We start from the raw sequence: 18,020 nt of genomic DNA, 5'->3' as shown, positions 1-18,020 counted from the left end.
TCTCACATATGGAGTGACATAGTGTGATTGCAAGTTTGTTTGATCAGACTGGGAAATTGGAATATCATTATTCCAATGTAGATGAAATATTTGCAAAATTAAAACTTGATAGTACATTGAACAAAAGAAAACCTGCAAAAGAGATGGGAGAATATTTCTTAGAATTAGAAGAGCTGACACATGAGTATGCTTTTAACAATAATTTGACATGTAAAATGAGAAATAAAGACAAAGCATTTTTAAATATGGTTGAGGAAAGAAGGATTGCTTACAAATGAAATGAGAAAATGAAACATGCAAAATATAAATACTTTACATTTAATGATGAGTATGGAGGATAAAAATGTGAATGTAGCGATAAATATAGATGCTCCAATGTTAGGGAAATTTTGTATTAGAAGAGAATTCAATGTATGATCATTATTTTGTGGGAGCAAGTCAATGTCAAGATACCTATAGAATTATAGGGGGCTGGGGATTTAAAGGAGGAGATGATCCTGTTTTTCCTTGAATTTATTTTATTTGTGGGAATAGAGCTTACTCTAGGTTACCAGACCATTGGTATGGGACCCGTTATGTGGGTTTGGTCTTTCCTAAAAAATTTCATGTAGACAAAAGGTACTAATGGAAAGCATGAGATCGGTAAAGTCTTAAGTCGAAAAAAGAGAGAAAGTGTATTAGAAATAATAGGTGATGTATTTTGAGCACTGATACCAGCAGTGGGAATTTTGTTTAATGCAAATAGAATCAGAAAATTGTCCACAATAGTTGATCGATTGTCAACAGATACAGCAGGAACATTCCTGATGGCTCATATGGAAATGATTGCTATGAGAGCAATGGTGATGCAAAAATCGACTTGCCCTTGATATAATTTTAGGAAAAGAGGGAGGAGTCTGTGGGATTTAAAAGTGCAACATTGTTGTACTTGTATCCCAGATAAAAGTCAGAATATTGAAAAGTATATTATAAATATTACAGATTTGCATTAAGAAATTGAACCACTGGAGGTTGAAGGTGTCCTTGGAAAGCTAGGCAAAAGTTTCTTAGCAATTAAGCACTGGTTCCAAGAAATATGTAGTTCAATTATAGGTAAAATACTAATTCCGATAACAATTTTAGTGATAGTGATTTTCCTGATAAGATTATGCTGTATATACAAAGGTAGGAGAGATTTTATAAAGGCAATAAAGACAATTCAAGAACGAAATGCAAGGGAAAGAGAAAACAATGAAATAGAAATTGAAGAAATCAGGGAGAAGATTTCCAAAGACTCAAAGGAGAAAGATACTAGAGTATAGATGATATTAAACTGAAGAATTCGAAACAGGTTCTGCTAAATGTTCCAAAATTTTGAGATGTTTGGTGATAAAATCACCAGATGAGTGAATTGATGGAGCAAGGTGGCAAAACAAAATTTGTGTATCCCTTGTGAAATCAATGTTTCATTTCATTAACATTTACTAATGGTGTGCTGTGGTGTATTAAATCAATAGTATAAGATGCACATACATGAACATGAGGGCATACTAATTTTGCTTGCATGAAGCAATATAATTAACTAATTGGTGTCGTTATTGTGTTGTGAACTAATGCATAGTTTAAATATAAATAAATGTAATGTGAATGTGCTTATTGTACACGTTATTGTGGTAAAAGGTAGTCGGATATGGAATTATGAAACTCATTTATGTGGCTTACCTGCTAGGTAATAACTAATGGGGAAACATTAGTATGGTGGGAGGTAAACAGATGGGGTTCAGTACCATAATTTAACATGAATTTGTGTTTGTTTCTATGATAGTTCCAAAAGTGGCATCTGAGGCCTACAAAATCCGGTTACTCTGGCTAACTGAGCAAGTGCTGGACTGCGAGAGTGAGCTGCCTGTGCTCGGATGGGAAGTTCAAGGCTGCTTTGCTCTGAAGTTAGGATGATTGCCAAAACATGGACGGTCAAGTGTTCTGAACGTGAGAATAAAGCTCAACGTTGCGAGTCAAGGAAGTGACCAGGCCAGAGACTGTCCTAAACAATAAAGATATGATTTCGCTGATTCGCCGTGATTATGATGTTGTAATGGTGAGGAGATGCTCACCCACCTCAAAATTGTCCAATCAGAACCCGAATTGGTTATGTTAGATACTTTTTAGATAGATTAAGTTAGGAAATTAGTGTATAAAACCCCCTGATTTTGCTTAGAGGGTGTCGCTCTTTTGATTTCCTCTTGAAGTGCTGTCGGATTGCAGATCGATTCCTGGATGTAAGATACTTCAACTTATTTTCTTTGCTTTGCAGGATTGAAGGATAAGATGAGGGCGTTAGTTAGGGATGTTAGGAAAGAATGAATTTGGAACTCTGTCTTTTGCTAAACTCTTAACTGACTTCTAAATAAATGACTGTTTTCTGAGCTCTAAATAAAATGATCATCCTGAAATAAAGTTTAAGATTTTTACTTAATAAAGAAATAATCAATGCCTAAATGTCAGATATAAAGTTTTGCTTTTATTAAAATTGGGAAAATGGAATATTAAAGCTGGTCTTTTGATTTTCCTACGCCCGATTTTCTTTCTAGCAGATCCATTGCCACTATGGGTGTGTGTGAGTAAAAGTCATGTTTGTTAAAACCATGGTAAATCGTATAAAACTATAGGTGTAAATAGTAACTGCCTAAATAGGTTTAGACACTCCGCCAAATGTTACAGCATAACTCCTCTGTATTTCACCAATCCTTGAAGCCGAATTAAGTGAATAGAGTAAACGGGCAGTGTTATGGGCCCCACTGACGAAAGTGTGTGTTCGGAGGTTTCAGGGAAATGGTAAGTGCCGATTAGAAATAATTTTTGGAGTTCCGCTGTAGCAGGTGTATAAAACATTCTATGTGGTGTGAGTAAGTGCATCAGTGAATCTGTGGATGATATCACTGATGTTGTCAGTGATATAATTTGAGATATCAGTAATGTCACTGACCATATCATGAGTGTACATATGTGGGGTCATAAGCGGTGCATTGCAGGGGCGTGAGTTATAGTTAACTCAGGTAACTAGAACTGCTGAATTTCTCTGGTTTTGTACGAGCAAAATCCGACCCCAACTATAATGTTACTGTAAGAAGTTTTTATTTCCAGTGAATTTCTATGTTTTAAAAAAAAATCTATTTGCTCATTATAATGTCCTTGTAACCTTTGTTTTTTTCAGTTAATTTCTAAGGTTTTTTAAAAAGCCGTCACGTTTGCAAAGTGGTGGAGAAAGGGGGCAGGGCCTCTGACCAGCTCTCAGGAATTCTGCTGCGTAGGATTTACAAGTGGTACCAGGAGGGCTTCTGGCCCCCAAGGTCCCTCCGGAGCCTAGGGGACTTTATCCCCCAACTAGTATTGTGCCAGGAGGTATGTTTGCAGAGTGGTAGAGAAAGGGGGCCTGGCCTCTGATAACTTCTCAGCAATCCAGCTGTGTGGGACTTACTGGAGATAACAGGAGGGGTAGTTGGTCCCCAAGGATATCCTTGGGGGACAACTACCTCTCCTATTACCTCCAGTAAGTCCCATACAGCAGGATCGCTAAAATCTGATAGTAGGCCACTCCCCTTTTCTCCACCACTCTGCAAACACACCTTCTGGCACACTGCTCCTTGGGGATGAAGTCCACTTTAGTCTTGAGGCCCTCAAGAGGCAAGGGCACCTCATCCCCCCCCACCAGCAGTGCGCTGAGAAGGGCATTTGCAGAGTGATGGAGAGAGGGGCGTGGTTTGCAACCACCCCTCAGCAATCTTACTATGTGGGCCTTACTGGAGGTAACAGATGGGCTAGTTAGCCCCTAGCGACCCTCAGCAGTGAAGGGGACTTCATTGCCCAACCAAGAGCATGCCAGGAGGCACATTTGAAGAGTAGTTGAGAAAGGGGTTGGGGCCTCCGGCGAGTTACAGGCTTTGGAAGTTTTTTTTATTTGAGTATGGGAGGCTGTGTGGCCACCCTTCTCTTGATGGTGTAAAATACAAATTCCCTTGGATCAATGTAACTAACAGTCACCTTTCACGTTGTCCATTCAACATCTCAACCACACTGGTGCCAGAGTATGGTCCCCCACAGTTATCAATATAAACACACTAGAATAGGAACTGACAAGTTATGAAGAAATAAACAAATGTATTTGTTAATAAAAAAGTGTTAAAAACATAATTATGAGAATCACATCCAGAATCCCACAATCTTTATAAATTCATAAAAACAAATTACAAAAAAAGTGACTTAATTAGGTGAATCATATAGAAAACATCCCAGATTCTTAGTTTGTTGGGATCGATTAACAAAATCCGCCAAATATCAAAAATACCCAGCTCAATATTCCCTTGAATTTAATTAAAAAACACTGACGTCAACTCATTTTGGTATGCCGTCTGATATGCACCACCTTTCTCAAGACAAAAGTAGTTGGTTGTCTTTTTTTCTCACAACATTAAAAAGACTATAATTATCTCCTCAGTATCGACCTCTGGGGCCCAAATTACATGTACGGTCCTTACAGATGGATACACCCTGTCTTTCTGGTTGTGATTATTATCGGGCACAAAAGTGATACTTCTTAAAATGGTACATTCAACAATTCGGTTGTTATCCTCCAACTGTAGGCGCCCCTTTCCTCACCACAATGATGGCCTTGTAGTCACGGGTTTATATGGTAGTCTTCATGAATACAAGCAGGACCCGAGTGTTTCTATCGCACTCTCAGGTAGTCAGACAAGCGGGAAACAGATAGCTCGAATCCCTTGGTATCCTTTGTCATGAATGGACCCCCAGCATTATGGTTTCCAGGTACGGTAAACCTTCTTTCGGGCTGAGGTGTAAATCACGTATGGTCCCGAGGCGCAGCATGACCCTTCTCTTGAACCTTTTGGGCCCTAGGGAACGTATCCCCTGGGGCCTGACACATGGTTTCATTTTTTTTTCATTAAATGAAATGGAAGGGGGCTGTGCGGCCCCCATCTGCAGGCCAATCCCGGCCCAGGGGCCCATTTCCCTGGGGCCCGACAATTTTTTTTAAATGTATTTTTTTTCCAAGGGTGGGGAACCAAGCGGCCCACCTTCCCAAGCCATTTTTGGTCCCAGGGACCCATCGCCAGGGACCAGGCCATTTTCCTTTTCTTTTTAAGGTAGGGGGTTGGTGTGGCCCCTTCCTGGGCCTTTTACGGCCCCTGGGACCACATTACCCGGGGCATGGCCATCTCCTTAGCAACAGTGGGGGTGCCTGAAGCCCCAGCGGTCCAGGCTGGCTTCTGCCTCCTGCGGGAGCCAGTATTGCTTTTTACACCCAGGGAGCTTCTAACATGCAGCTCCCTGGGTGTAAAGCAAAATGTGCTCTTCATTGACCAAGGAGAGCAAAGTGCTCTCGCTTGTTCAAAGCGGGGACCCTCGTTTGCTGTGGGATGGCGGGAGCAGTGCTCCTGCCATTCCATAGCAAACTGCAATGTCCCGATTGTGGGCACCCCAGGACATTCCTGGAGCCGGGCCTGGATGGTAGCGGTACCCTGGACCATTTATGGCTCCAGGTGGGGGGCAGCGCAGCCCCCCTCTAATTTTTAACATAACACTGGGGAGGTGGGGGTCCCCGGGGCATGTACACCCCTGCTTTTTTGTATACTAGCACTAGGGAATTAGCACAGGGCTGCATGGGGGTGCCAGAGCCTCCTCATTCATCTGATTTCAGTATAGCCCCGGGGAGGTAGCAGTCGGTACATGGGGCTGGCGGGGACCACATGCCCCCCTGTATTTCAAAAAATTAGCCCCAGGAAGATGGTAGTTCCCAGTGCGGGGCTGGAACCTCCAATGCATTATAATCAAATATAGCCCCGGGGAAGTGGTGGTCCCTGGGGCCCCCACATCTTCATTGCTCCCAGACCTGGCCCGCCCAGGGGCCTAAAGTAAAAAGTGTGGGAACCCATGTAAAAAAAAATAATAATAATTACCAGATTTGCGAATCCCGCCTAATTGTTTTTTTTCAAAAAAAACTTTTTGGGCCCTTGGGGTTCTGTAAGAGTCCCTTGGGGTCAGGTCGGTTCTACACTGCCCCCTTATCTTTTTTTTGTTTTTAGGCTTGTGACTCAACTGAGTCACAAGATGGCTGCCAACACTTCCTGGTTTGAAGTGTTGGCAGCCAATCAGAGCTTAGGCACGAGATCTGATGGGTTCGCGGATCCACCTTAGCCACAGTTGAATATCTGAGAAATCTTTACATTTCTCAGAATCTACTGAACAGATTCACACTATTTAACAAAAGGAGTATTTTCAGGACCAAGAGCTACCTCTCTGTCAAATGTGGTATAATTCCGTTCAGCAGCTCGGGCTATAGCTGCGTCAAAAGTGTCCTACGGAAATTAACATGGAGAAAAAGCGTTTTGGGACCCACCCATTTTTCTCGATCCCCGCTTGACAGTTCACCCAAGACAGGAGCTCAAGTGAGGGTCAAAATATTTTTGAAAATTTCTTTAGGATTTAGCAAACGACACCAGAGTTATAGGAAAATCAAATCAGCTTTTTGATAGTAATCAGATCCTAACTATAACATACATATACATATACATATACATATACATACATACATATATATATATACACACACATATATACACATATATATATACACACATTCCTTTTGTAGGTTTTTTTATGCAACCCCCCCATTCTTTACTTTTTTCTGCCGCACAATTTAGGTTTAGCATGCCATGTATGAAAAGGAAGCAAAAAATGTAGATCCTAGCAAAAAACGAGTTGATCGCGTTAAAGTAGATAGCTTTAAATGGTACAATGTTTCATATACAAGTAGATAAGGGTGCAGGGGGCTGCACCACCCCATAATAATGCTGGCGTTCAAAAGGGGAATGAGTAATGAATAGCCAGGCTATGTTTGTCAAAATTGCTGCTTATTCTTTTGACATGGAGGTTGGCGTTCACTTTTCTTTGACTGCAAAGTGAGAGGAGTTTGTAAAATGAACTATGATCATTTTGCTGGAGTACAGGGAGTGCAAAATAAATTAAAGACAGTAGGATACCATTTTTTCTAACACAACAAAATGTAAATACCTGTACACTAACTGTACCAGTAGTTCAGAACATATCACCAGTTCCGAAAGCACAAATGAAGCACACTTTGTGTAATTCTGAAGTGTGATGGAAGAAAATAGTTTAATAGGATCAAATCAAATGAATTCAATTGGCAATGCTCAAATGAAATATTAACTGAATCCCTATTTCCACACATTCTTGATCTATATAGTTTTATCAGAAAGATTGCATATCTATCTAAAGTTAGTGGCCATTTCGTTGGAAATTTTGCTGCCTGTAAATGACAGAGTGATGCCGCACCACATATTAGTTCTATATTTGCAAGTGTGCGCTAAAATGCACCACCAGTTACATACCATATGCTCATCAGTCTCCTGCTGCATTTATTTGCCACAGGATATTGTGCAACGCTTACATTTTGACAGTCTTATAGACTTTCGTATAGTTGTTGGCGGGGGATGTCCCTGCCCCATTTAAGGCGATCCACTGGTGCACCTAAGGCAAGCCTGTCTGTGCCCGTCCTTGCTCGTCCTGCGCTCGGCTCCTTTCATGCTGTCCACTTGTATCCAGCTCTGGGTCAGCGCTAAATCTACTTTGTTGGAACTCCATTTGTTATACTTTTGTTCTCACTGTAAAAGTATATGTTTAACCATGGATACTACCTTCCCCTGTTTGCATCTATTGGTCATGCTCCCTGCAGGACTAGAAATGGACAGAGTATTGTCCACTTATCTTCCATACCCACCAAGAAGTCTGGGAACGCCTTAGCAGTCCAGGCAGCGCTAGTTAATGTACCCTACCTTCATAAAAATGCATAGTTCATTTTTGGCTTACTCAGGGAGGAATGTTTGGACAGCCTGCTCCTTACCGAAACTTGGATGTCGGAGAGCTCAGCCACGGACATCGCAATAGCGATTCCTGAAGGATAAACTGAGACAGTAGGATAAAGCTACGGTGTAGCTATTGTCTTCAAGCAGCCCTCAGATGCATGTCACTCGAGCAAACAGAGCTATTAGGGCAGAATCACTTGGTTTCTCTCACACGATCAGCCAAAAAATCTTTGGTGGGGGTCTTAGTACAACGACCCCCGGCCTATGCAGAAGAGTATATAAAAGTATATTTTAAAATTCTCCATTTAATGGATCTAGGAGACTTGAATCTTCTTTTTGATAAAGTCTCAGACCAATAGGGTCGACTACTTTCTGAAAATATGACCTCCTGGAATATGAGGCAATTAGTAAATCTACCTCCCCATTCCACAGTTCATATTTTTGACCCTATTTTTTCAAATAATCAGGTTGATGGTTTGGATATTAAAATGAGTGATTGGCCAGACCGTGCCATGATTTGCTTTCAATGGAAGGTGGTACAGGGTCCTTTAGGTAGAAGGATTATTCCTTCTTTATATTATAGAAATTGGTCTAAAATCCCTTCTTTGGAGATAAAGTCAACTCTTGGTGACAGCATCCCGGTTATGAGCGGAGATATCGAGTCTGATTCTCAGGCAGTTAATGCTTGGTTGCGGCAAATGGCAAATGCTGTTGCTCCTATTGAGGAGAGTGCTGCTTTTGCCAAGAGCAGACTATCTGCTCCCTGGTTTGAGGAAGAACTCCGGAAGCTGCACAAGCGCTGTAAAAAAGTGGAGAGGGGTTGGAGAAAGAATGATGTGCCTTCAGTGAAGGAACATTACAAAAAACACTGCAAAATGACCACTGAGCAATTAAGGGGGTCCAAGTGAGGGCCTAAGTGGACGTCTTTGCCAATCAAATGACTGAATCTGGCTATAGATCCAGAGATTTTTTTTTTTTTTTAAGATTTCCAAAAAGTTCACCCACTCTGATAATCTCCAAAAGCTGTTTAAGGCCAGCTATTTAGTGTTTTTTTATAAAATTATGGGCATTGTGGACGCACTTAACACTACTGAGCCTGATGGCACCCTTGACATGGGCTGACTGGAGGATCAGTTGGCACTCTCAGCAAAGAGTACATTTTGCTCTTTACAAAAGCTTGCGCCTCTTGTTTGAGGAGTCTGAACAAGCTTCATAAGCGTGCAAGTTTGGCGCGCCAAACAACTTGTGTCCTCATATCCTTGTGACTAGTCATACAGCCATCAATCCCATTCTCATCCTCCTTTTAAATAGTTCCATACTCTCAGCTATTCGTTTGCTGAAGAAGCCATTGTCAGATAGAACAATTATGGATAACTTCAGAACCATCATTTTATTGCCTGCTTTTTCTAAGATACTAGAGAAGTTTGTTAATTGGAAATGGTTGAAGTACTTAGGCAATACCAGCTGCTGCCTTCTTAATCTGGCTTCTGCCCAGGTTATAGCATGGAATCCACCCTTTGTGAAGTTACTGACATCATTAAGCTTGTGGCAGATTGTAGTAAACGTATACTCCCCGCAATATGGCCATCTTTGGTCATTAGACCTTTCTCTATGTTCACACCTCTTAAGCCTCCCAGTATACCTATGTGCATTCTACTTTCTACTTGACGGTTCCACACTTGTCAGTTGATGGTCTGATCAGCTGGCGAGCTGTACTGCTCTGCTGTGTCTTAATAAACCTATCTTGTAACTTATCCAGAAGTATCCTGTGATCCATATACATTTACTTACATCACAGATCAAGGTAAACAGGTTGCATTGTGACTAAGATCTATCCACGGCATTAGACAGTGTCCCACTCGATTCTATTGCAACAGCTTGAATATAAAGGCAGAAGGGAATCTGTGCTGGCCTGGATCCGATCATTTCTGTCAGACAAAAGCCAATTGGTCTGGATGTCACTTTAGGCATCTGATCCTTAGCCTTTAAAGTTCGGAGTTTCCCAGGGCTCTGCTCTGAGCCCGATGCTGTTCAACATTTATACAAGCCCTTTGGCTGCACATGGTAAATTCTTCAGCATTCTGGTTGGGTCCTAACCAGACGACTCGGATCCTCTTAACTTTTGACAGAAATTTACCAAATGCCTTGAGTATGCTCAAGGCCTGTCCTATGGCCATGTTCCAGTAGATGTATCTTGCTATTTGGCATACACCCCCACCACCCTCATCTGGGATGGAAAATGCTGGCCCAGTCTGGTCTCTGCCAGCCCTTGGTACCATACCGCCTAACGTAGGGGTGAAGTTTGACAATAGAACTTCTTTTGGTGCCCACAGTTGGATGGCATGGTAGGCATCTGCTTTTGACTTTTATAATCACTAAAGAAATCTGTCCTGTTACCAATGCAGTACCAGAAGAACGTAGTGCATGCCCTTATCACTTCTCGACTGGACTACGCCAACTCATTTTACTGGGGCCTACCGGGATTTCAACTTCGAATACTCCAGCTGCTACAGAATGCCACAGCTCAGCTTCCATTAAACTTCAGACAGGCCAGTCATCTCAATAAAGATCCACTGGCTGCCGATCAAGGAGAAAGTATTGTTTCAGGGACTTAGGGTGGCCCATAGAGCCTTTCATCTGGCAGGTTTCTGGTACCTGGTCAAGAGGATCACTCCATACAATCCAGCAAAAGCCCCTGTGTCCCTCCCTTGCCATGTTGACCGTGATCCAGAGAATTAAAGGGGAACATTGGGTGGCACGTCTTTCTCTTTTCTTGCTGCCAACACATGGAGCACCCTCCCTTCTCACCTACTGGCTGTGAAGGACGAACGTTCATTCAAAGGCAACCTTAAAACCCGGCTGTTTGAAGTGGGATATCAGTAAACTGCTTTTGGAAAAGTTGGTCAATGACTCCATTTAACGCCGCAACACTGAGTAGCTGTGCACTTTATAAAACCAAACCGTTGATTGATTGACAGTTCCGATGACTTCAGCAATGTACCATGGTAGGCAGCACCTGCACTCTGAAAATTGTTCCAGCACCACTGGTTTCTTATGTTGCATACAATAGATGTTAAAGTTATCCTAAATGGTCTCAGTTTCAAAATAGAATATTCACGTTTGAACGAAATCCCAGCATGTTCAAAAGTGCTGTTCAAGATATCAGAAACCAAAATTACTGCATAGTACAACATGGTACGTACCTTCCAATAGTTCAACCTGCTGATGAATTAATATCTGGTCTATCTGCAACGAAAGAAAAAAGATGGGAAAAATGAACATTAAACAATGGCAAAGCTTTATTAAAACGAAATTGTATTTTGACTATCAGTGTGGAAGGAGACTTCAGTAAGGATGAAGTGAAAGAGGACTACATATTCTGAATAGAAAGGTTATCAAAAGTTGCATTTTAGATCAAATTGCAGCCACATAAAATAGATTAGTGTACGGTTAGAAATGGGGGTATCTCGTTGACAGAGGTAGGTATTTGTTCAAGTAGGGACCCTTCTTCCAAGTAAGTGAAAGGGGGATACAATCCATGCTCACCCGCAGGGTAGCTTGGCACGAGCAGGCAGGCTTACCTCATTGGCAGTACGTAAAGCATTTGTGCATACAGTAATACATTTAAACCACTGCAAATGGACATCTCAGTTTAGAAAAATAAGTAATTTTTTTCTAAACCAAACGACACAAATCCACAATGCAGTAATAAGGATTTGACTTTAAAAAGGTAGAAACAGTTCTGTTCAAAGCAAAGTGCAGATGCAACACTGTTCACACAAAGTACCTTGGATGCATCAAAATCAAAAACAGCCGTAGGGAAGGTGATTCGTTGTTTCCTTACGCACAGAGCAGGTAATCCGTGGGTTCCTTATGCGCAGGGTAGGTGATGCATTGGTTCCTTACTGCCATGCAGGGGATGTGATGCTACAGTTCCTTACTGAAGAGGAGATGATGCGTCTGTTTCTTACTGTCCTGGAAGGTGAAGCGTCGGTTTCTTACTGTGGCCCCAGCATCCTTGTAGACTTGCCGCCCTGGAGTGATGTGAGGATCGGGATGCGTCAGTTCTCAATGCTGTGGCATCAACGGTGCTGTGTTTATATCTTCAGCCACGATCACAGGATACACCGATAGTTGAAGCCGCACATCAGGGCCTGCATATGTATCAGTGCAGTGATCTCGGCCTTCATAGATCGGTGCACTCGATACAGTGATTTCTCGAGCCGCGGGCAGGTGCTGCATCAGTTTCTTTGGCGATGCATCGGAAATAGGTACAGATGCGTCGCCATTCTCTTTGCGTTACTTTCCCAGCTCCTAACAGCAGGAACAAACTACAGAGGCCCAGAACAGCAGCAGGTGCCTACTGCTCAGACTCCCAGCAAGGAAGCTCAGAGGAGCTGGGGGTTGCATCCCTGAGACTTCAAAAACAGGGAGGCAAGCTCTACTTCAAGCCCTTGGAGATCTTCCTCAAGCAGGGGACACAGCACGCAGCAAGTCCTTATCCTGTCCTTGGCCGAAACAACCACTGAAGATAGCACACAACAAACAAAGGGCAATACTTCTCCTCAGTTTCACCAGCTCTTCTCCTTGGCAAAGCTTCCTCTTGAGTTCCAGAAATGATCTAAAAGTATGGGGTCTGGGCCCCACTTTTTATAGCACAAAATCCTTTGTTCTCTGGTGGCAGAGACGCTCTTTGCCCAGCCAAAACCAGTTCTGTCCTCTCTGGTGTAGTTTTCTGGCAGGAGGTGGAGACAGCATTGTCCAAGGCAGACCAGGCCTATTCTGGTGTGAAAGCAATCTCCCCACTCTGAATACAGCCCAGGTATATTCAGCCCAGCCCCGACTCACCCTGGAAAGGCAGGACCTACCCCACCCCCCCCCCTGTCTGAACAGAATGTACATCCCCAACCCCTGTCACTCTAAAGCCAGACTGTCAATTCACACCCCTACCAGAGGCACACAGGATGGCTAAGCGAGAAAATACCTACTTTCTAAAAGAGGTATTTTAAAAAACAGGAGGTAAAAATCATCCTCACTAAAAGATGCACCTTGATATTCTGGGTTTAGGCATACTAAAGGTTATCTTCCTATTGTGTCCCAGGGGGAAGTTATATTTATAAGATGTTATAAATAAATTTCCATTCTGTCCTTTGGGACAGATAGACTTTCAATAGTAAAAAACGAAGTTGGCAGTATTTCACTATCAGGACATGCCACACACATCAGGGCATGCCCGACCTTCCACATACACTGCACCCTACCCGCAGCGGTACCGTAGGCTACCTTAGGGGTGACTCACATGTAAGAAAAGGGAAGGTTAGGCCCTGACAAGTGGGTGCACTGGTTAGGTCAACATCGCAGTGCCAAACTGTGCATAGACTCTGCAGTGGCATGTCTGAGCTACATTTACAGGCTGCTTATGTGGGTGGCACAATCAGTACTGCAGGACCACTAGCAGCATTTGCTTTACAGGCCCTGGGCACACACAGTGCACTGTACTGGGGACTGACTAGTAATTAAAATATACCAATCATGGAATCACCAATCCATAACAACAATTTACAGGGATCTCTTGTGGCTTATGGCACTGCTGTTCAGTGCCAAAGTAAAGTGCCCAAAGCATCTAGACCAGCAAAAACGAAGTCCAGATCTCTTATGTCCCAAGCACTACACATCAATTTTTTCAAATCTGCATTTAGTACGTTTTACAGGGGACTACATTTTTCTGGGCTATCAACATTTTATTATATTGAAATCATGCTCAAACGTGTTGCTCATGAAAACTAGTATATCATCCTGGTAAATATTTTGCACCAGCTAAACCCTCCAAAACTTTTGTCATTCCTGTCTGGAAAAAACTGCTGAGTGAGCAGGACATCTTCACGGGACAGAAGTGACTACCAGAAGAAGTGCAAGGAATGTTTTGATAGGCAGCAGTCTACACAAGAAAGGAAATGGAGTGTGGGAGAAATGTTTTTTGTAAAGAAAACAGGATGGACACAAATGGAGATCAGGATACTCTGGTCCACCAAAGATTGCAGAGGAAAGGAAAAAAGTTGTGGTTTTCAGTGGAGGAGAAGTTTGGAGTATCTCATGTTTGGCTAAAACAGTAAATGGTGGCAAGGTAAGTGAGGATGTTCAAACATTACAGGTGAAGTTTCATGTGGGTTTGGGTGGATCTTATAAAAGCTTGCAATCTCCACAAGAAGGTATGTTTCCTGGTATAAGGGAGATATGGTGGGATCTGTACTTGGGGCTCTAGGAACACAGGTTCAACTGGTTTGGACTGGCAACCTAGCTGACAGTGGAGTCAGTCTTCAGGAGTCAGTAGATGCTGCTGCTGACTCTTCCTGGTGTTGCCACTGGAAATAACTTGGACTGTTGGACACTTTATTTACAACATGCTATAGGTATTCTCATGAATTGGGAGAGCCCATTATGTTTAATGAACACCTTCGAAGGCTTAAAATTTTCCATCCAATTTTATTTAGTGAAAAGCACTCATGAAGTGGATGACGGAAAAAATAACTTTCTTTTGATACGGAGGCCAATATTTCTTAAAGATTAGGGAAAAGAAAAGTGTCCTTGGTTAAGTCCCTGGAGACAATGTACAATTAAGTCCTCCAAGATTTTTATTAAAAACCACAACTGGATATGCCAAATTTAAGCTCGTCAAGCTTCACAATGGGATTGTTTAAATCCTGGGAATATCATTCAGTTTGGGTTAAAAATTTAAAGGCACAATCCAGATACTCTGTATGACAGGCACAGCATCTTTTTTAATAACAGTTTCATAGCTGAATACTATTCATTTCCCAAACTGCTCACAGAATACCTCGGGCAATTCCTGCATAATGTTCTTGTAATCCATTCCTTTTGTCAAACACTTCATTAACATCATTTACAAGGGGACGGGCTCTTTTATCTAACCTCATACCAAACTCTTGTGTGGCCATCCCCAAATGTTTTCTCTTCAAAAGAACGTTTCCTCAAACCCCAAATCTACCAAGAAGAATCCGCCCATTTTGATTCTATGCCTACATAAACCTCTGGATGAATGCAATTTTGGGACAATTCATGAAAAGGAGAAACCGCCTCAACAACACAGGCTGAACCACATGTGCCATTTGTCTGCAAGCGGAACCACGCTTCCCTTAACCACACATATGCCTTACACCACACATATGCTTGGTTAAGGCAGTACACGTTCTAGATGTTCGCTAAGGCGGGGATAGGAACAGAAAGCGTCTGGACTGAAAGACAGGTAAGAGGGATTGGGGCCAGGTTTTGGGGGAGGGGAGAAGAGTAGTTTTTAGAGGAGGCATTGGTTTTAGGGCTTAGGACGGGGGGTCAGAGAAGTTTCAGGGCTTAGGGTTGGAGTGGGCTAGGGTTCCCAGAATTTAGGGCTTAGGGCCCGATTCAGTTTTGCGCATATAGATAAGAGTTGGTGAGGTTTGGCTGAGATTAGGGGGGTTTGAGTAGTTTTGGTTGAATTTTGTTGTATTTGAATGGGCGCAGGTGGGGGTCTTTGGGGTAAATTTCATACATGTTCCTATGATCAGATCAGGATGCAGCTTGGAGAGTTAGTCGGGAACAAGTGGGATTTGTGTCCATCTAAGTTTCCAATGGATCAGTCAACTCGAACTGGTAGAAAAACTTGTTTTTGAGGTGCTGGTTTGTAATCTTATCCACTGGGCCAGCGTTGGAGGTTCTCGTGAAGTGCTTTTGGGGTGGTTCCAGTTGAAAGGTGCTTCGGTCACGGGTGGCTAAGGGTGTCTAGTGTATGTGATTTTTTTTCATGAAAAACGAACCACGGAAAGGGTCCTTTTGGGCCTTGTTTGTAAGTAGCAAAAATGCCTGCATTGGGGCCTGTGGAATGGAGTGGTTTTGAGAATTTTTGGGCTAAGATTAGAGGGTGTATCGGGTGGTTCAAAGTGGAGCTGGTTGGATGGGCTAGTAGCTGGGGTAGTCTAGTTTTGAATTAACCACTTGTATTCCTTCAGTAATCTTGACTTTACAGTGAAAATCATTGTAAAGGCATGTGTGGTAAAGTCACGTGTGGTAAGTGGTAAAGGCATGTGTGGTAAAGTCACGTGTGGTAAAGTCACGTGTGGTAAAGTCACGTGTGGTAAAGGCAGGCGTGGTAAAGGCAGGCGTGGTAAAGGCAGGCGTGGTAAAGGCAGGCGTGGTAAAGGCAGGCGTGGTAAAGGCAGGCGTGGTAAAGGCAGGCGTGGTAAAGGCAGGCGTGGTAAAGGCAGGCGTGGTAAAGGCAGGCGTGGTAAAGGCAGGCGTGGTAAAGGCAGGCGTGGTAAAGGCAGGCGTGGTAGAGATGCAATAATGGTTGTGGCCATGTTGTAATGGCACACGTGGTTCAGCAAAGCATGCCTCGGTCATACAACCCCTGGAAAAGCCCCAGTTTCATGAAGAACTACCAACCAGTGATGGAGTTCCAGACAACCATGTCACTCAAACATTCACAATTGTACATCAATCATGAGACTACACCTCGGCAGCCCTTAATCACTGAAACACAAAACCATTCATACACCCCAGCTCTTCACCAACTGTGTTAAGCAATTCACACTTTAATTCCCTTCCATATACACCCAGATTGTCCTTACATTTGTTACAGATGTTATCCAAAGCTGGGCAATTTTTAGCATTCACCAAATGAGACCTACTACTGCCCCTGTAGCAACTATGATATTTTTTGTCATTTTGACAACCTGCTCAAATAATTTGACTTATGTCGGTTCTTTTCCTCCTTACTGTTCCTTGAAAGCATATTCACCACTCCAGAGGTATTAGTATTATTACTGAATTTTCATTACATATTTTAGAGAAAGTTCTTTATTTCGGACACGCTCTAAGGTTCTTAAGGTAGTATCAATCACTCACCATATTCTTGGGCTTTGTTTTCATTAAAACCTCATCACATAACGCCCAGACCTATGCAAAGTTATCTAATTAAAAGTAACTACCAAAGCCTTAAAAAGGGTATATACACGTATCTATAGTTTCCCCCTCTTTTTGTGCTCTGGAAAGAAGTTTACATCTTCCCTACCATTGTATTGATTTTTCACCCATATCTCAGATGCATCTTTAAGGTAATTTGATAATCCTCAACAGTCCCTGGATTTTCAAAATTAGGTCAACTTTTTTATTCTTGTAAGCCCACTGGCCCCAAACACAGCTTTAACAAAGAAAGTGGTGTTTACAAATAAGCTTGGAGCAAGCCTAACCACATGTTCCACTTTATTGGAGGTTCCTCTGGTCCCAAAACAATGGAAGCAGTATTTGAGTGCTTGATACACGGCAGAAATACAGTAACACAACAGTTTGAAACAAATTGCATAGTCACAAAGGTCTACAATATTAAACAACAACCTAACAAAAATAAAGGAGTTACTGCTGTTACAAGTTGATCTAGAAAATAGGCTAACCAAGCATGTGGAATTAGTGATTACACTATAAGAATACTTACTCCACTGGACCGTGTATAAGCAACAATGAATGCTTGAATGTTAGGTTTAAATTTTGTTTAATCACCTCTGTTTTTATACAAAAAATGTGGAATTGCACAAATAATGGATTTTCTAAGTTCCTGGAACATATATGGGGCAGTCCTCTCACAGACTGGGTTGAAAGATGGTGAAGATGGATGGCATGGGACATGATAGATCGGTTGTTCCACACCACTTTGTCAAGCGTTCCACCCAATTAACCTGTCCATGGTGTATGCACATCTGGCCTGTGAGACCACTTCAGTGCAAGACCCAGACAGGACAGAAGCCTTGGGAATCCCCAGGCTCTCTCTGAGGTAACATTGCAGAACATCAAGGATGCTCATCCACCCTCTGCAAAAGGAAAATACCTCACAGATATGCTGTGAAAAAGATCCTCTTGGACAGAACTAGAGGATGCAGAGCCCTTTTCTAGAAGGTTTACCATACACTTGAGAAAAGACCAGGCACCAAGGTGGATACCAATATATACCCAAAGCTGCTTTGAAAATACATGGAGAGGCCTTCTACTGGTCTCCTTTGACAAACAGTATTTCTTTACATGGAATGGACTCTAGGAAAGAAACTGGGTTAAACCCTCCAGATCCAATCTGGTGTGAAGCATGCTCCCCTCTGC

General features: G+C 42.5%; 1 protein-coding gene across 1 annotated transcript in view; it reads right to left on the bottom strand.

Annotated features, from left to right (window-relative positions):
• Nucleotides 1-18,020, bottom strand: part of LOC144791739 (phospholipid scramblase 1-like) — a 188,966-nt gene that overhangs the window by 159,801 nt on the left and 11,145 nt on the right. The window contains exon 2 of the mRNA XM_078666507.1: nucleotides 11,084-11,126. Within this exon, the coding sequence (XP_078522633.1) occupies nucleotides 11,084-11,126 (43 nt within the window). The remainder of the gene's footprint in view (nucleotides 1-11,083; nucleotides 11,127-18,020) is intronic.

The sequence above is a fragment of the Lissotriton helveticus genome, chromosome 11 (genome assembly GCF_964261635.1).
Source record: "Lissotriton helveticus chromosome 11, aLisHel1.1, whole genome shotgun sequence".
NCBI classification, from domain to species: Eukaryota; Metazoa; Chordata; class Amphibia; order Caudata; family Salamandridae; genus Lissotriton; species Lissotriton helveticus.
Note: the sequence above shows the minus strand (reverse complement) of the source record. Positions and strands in the feature narration are given on the sequence as shown.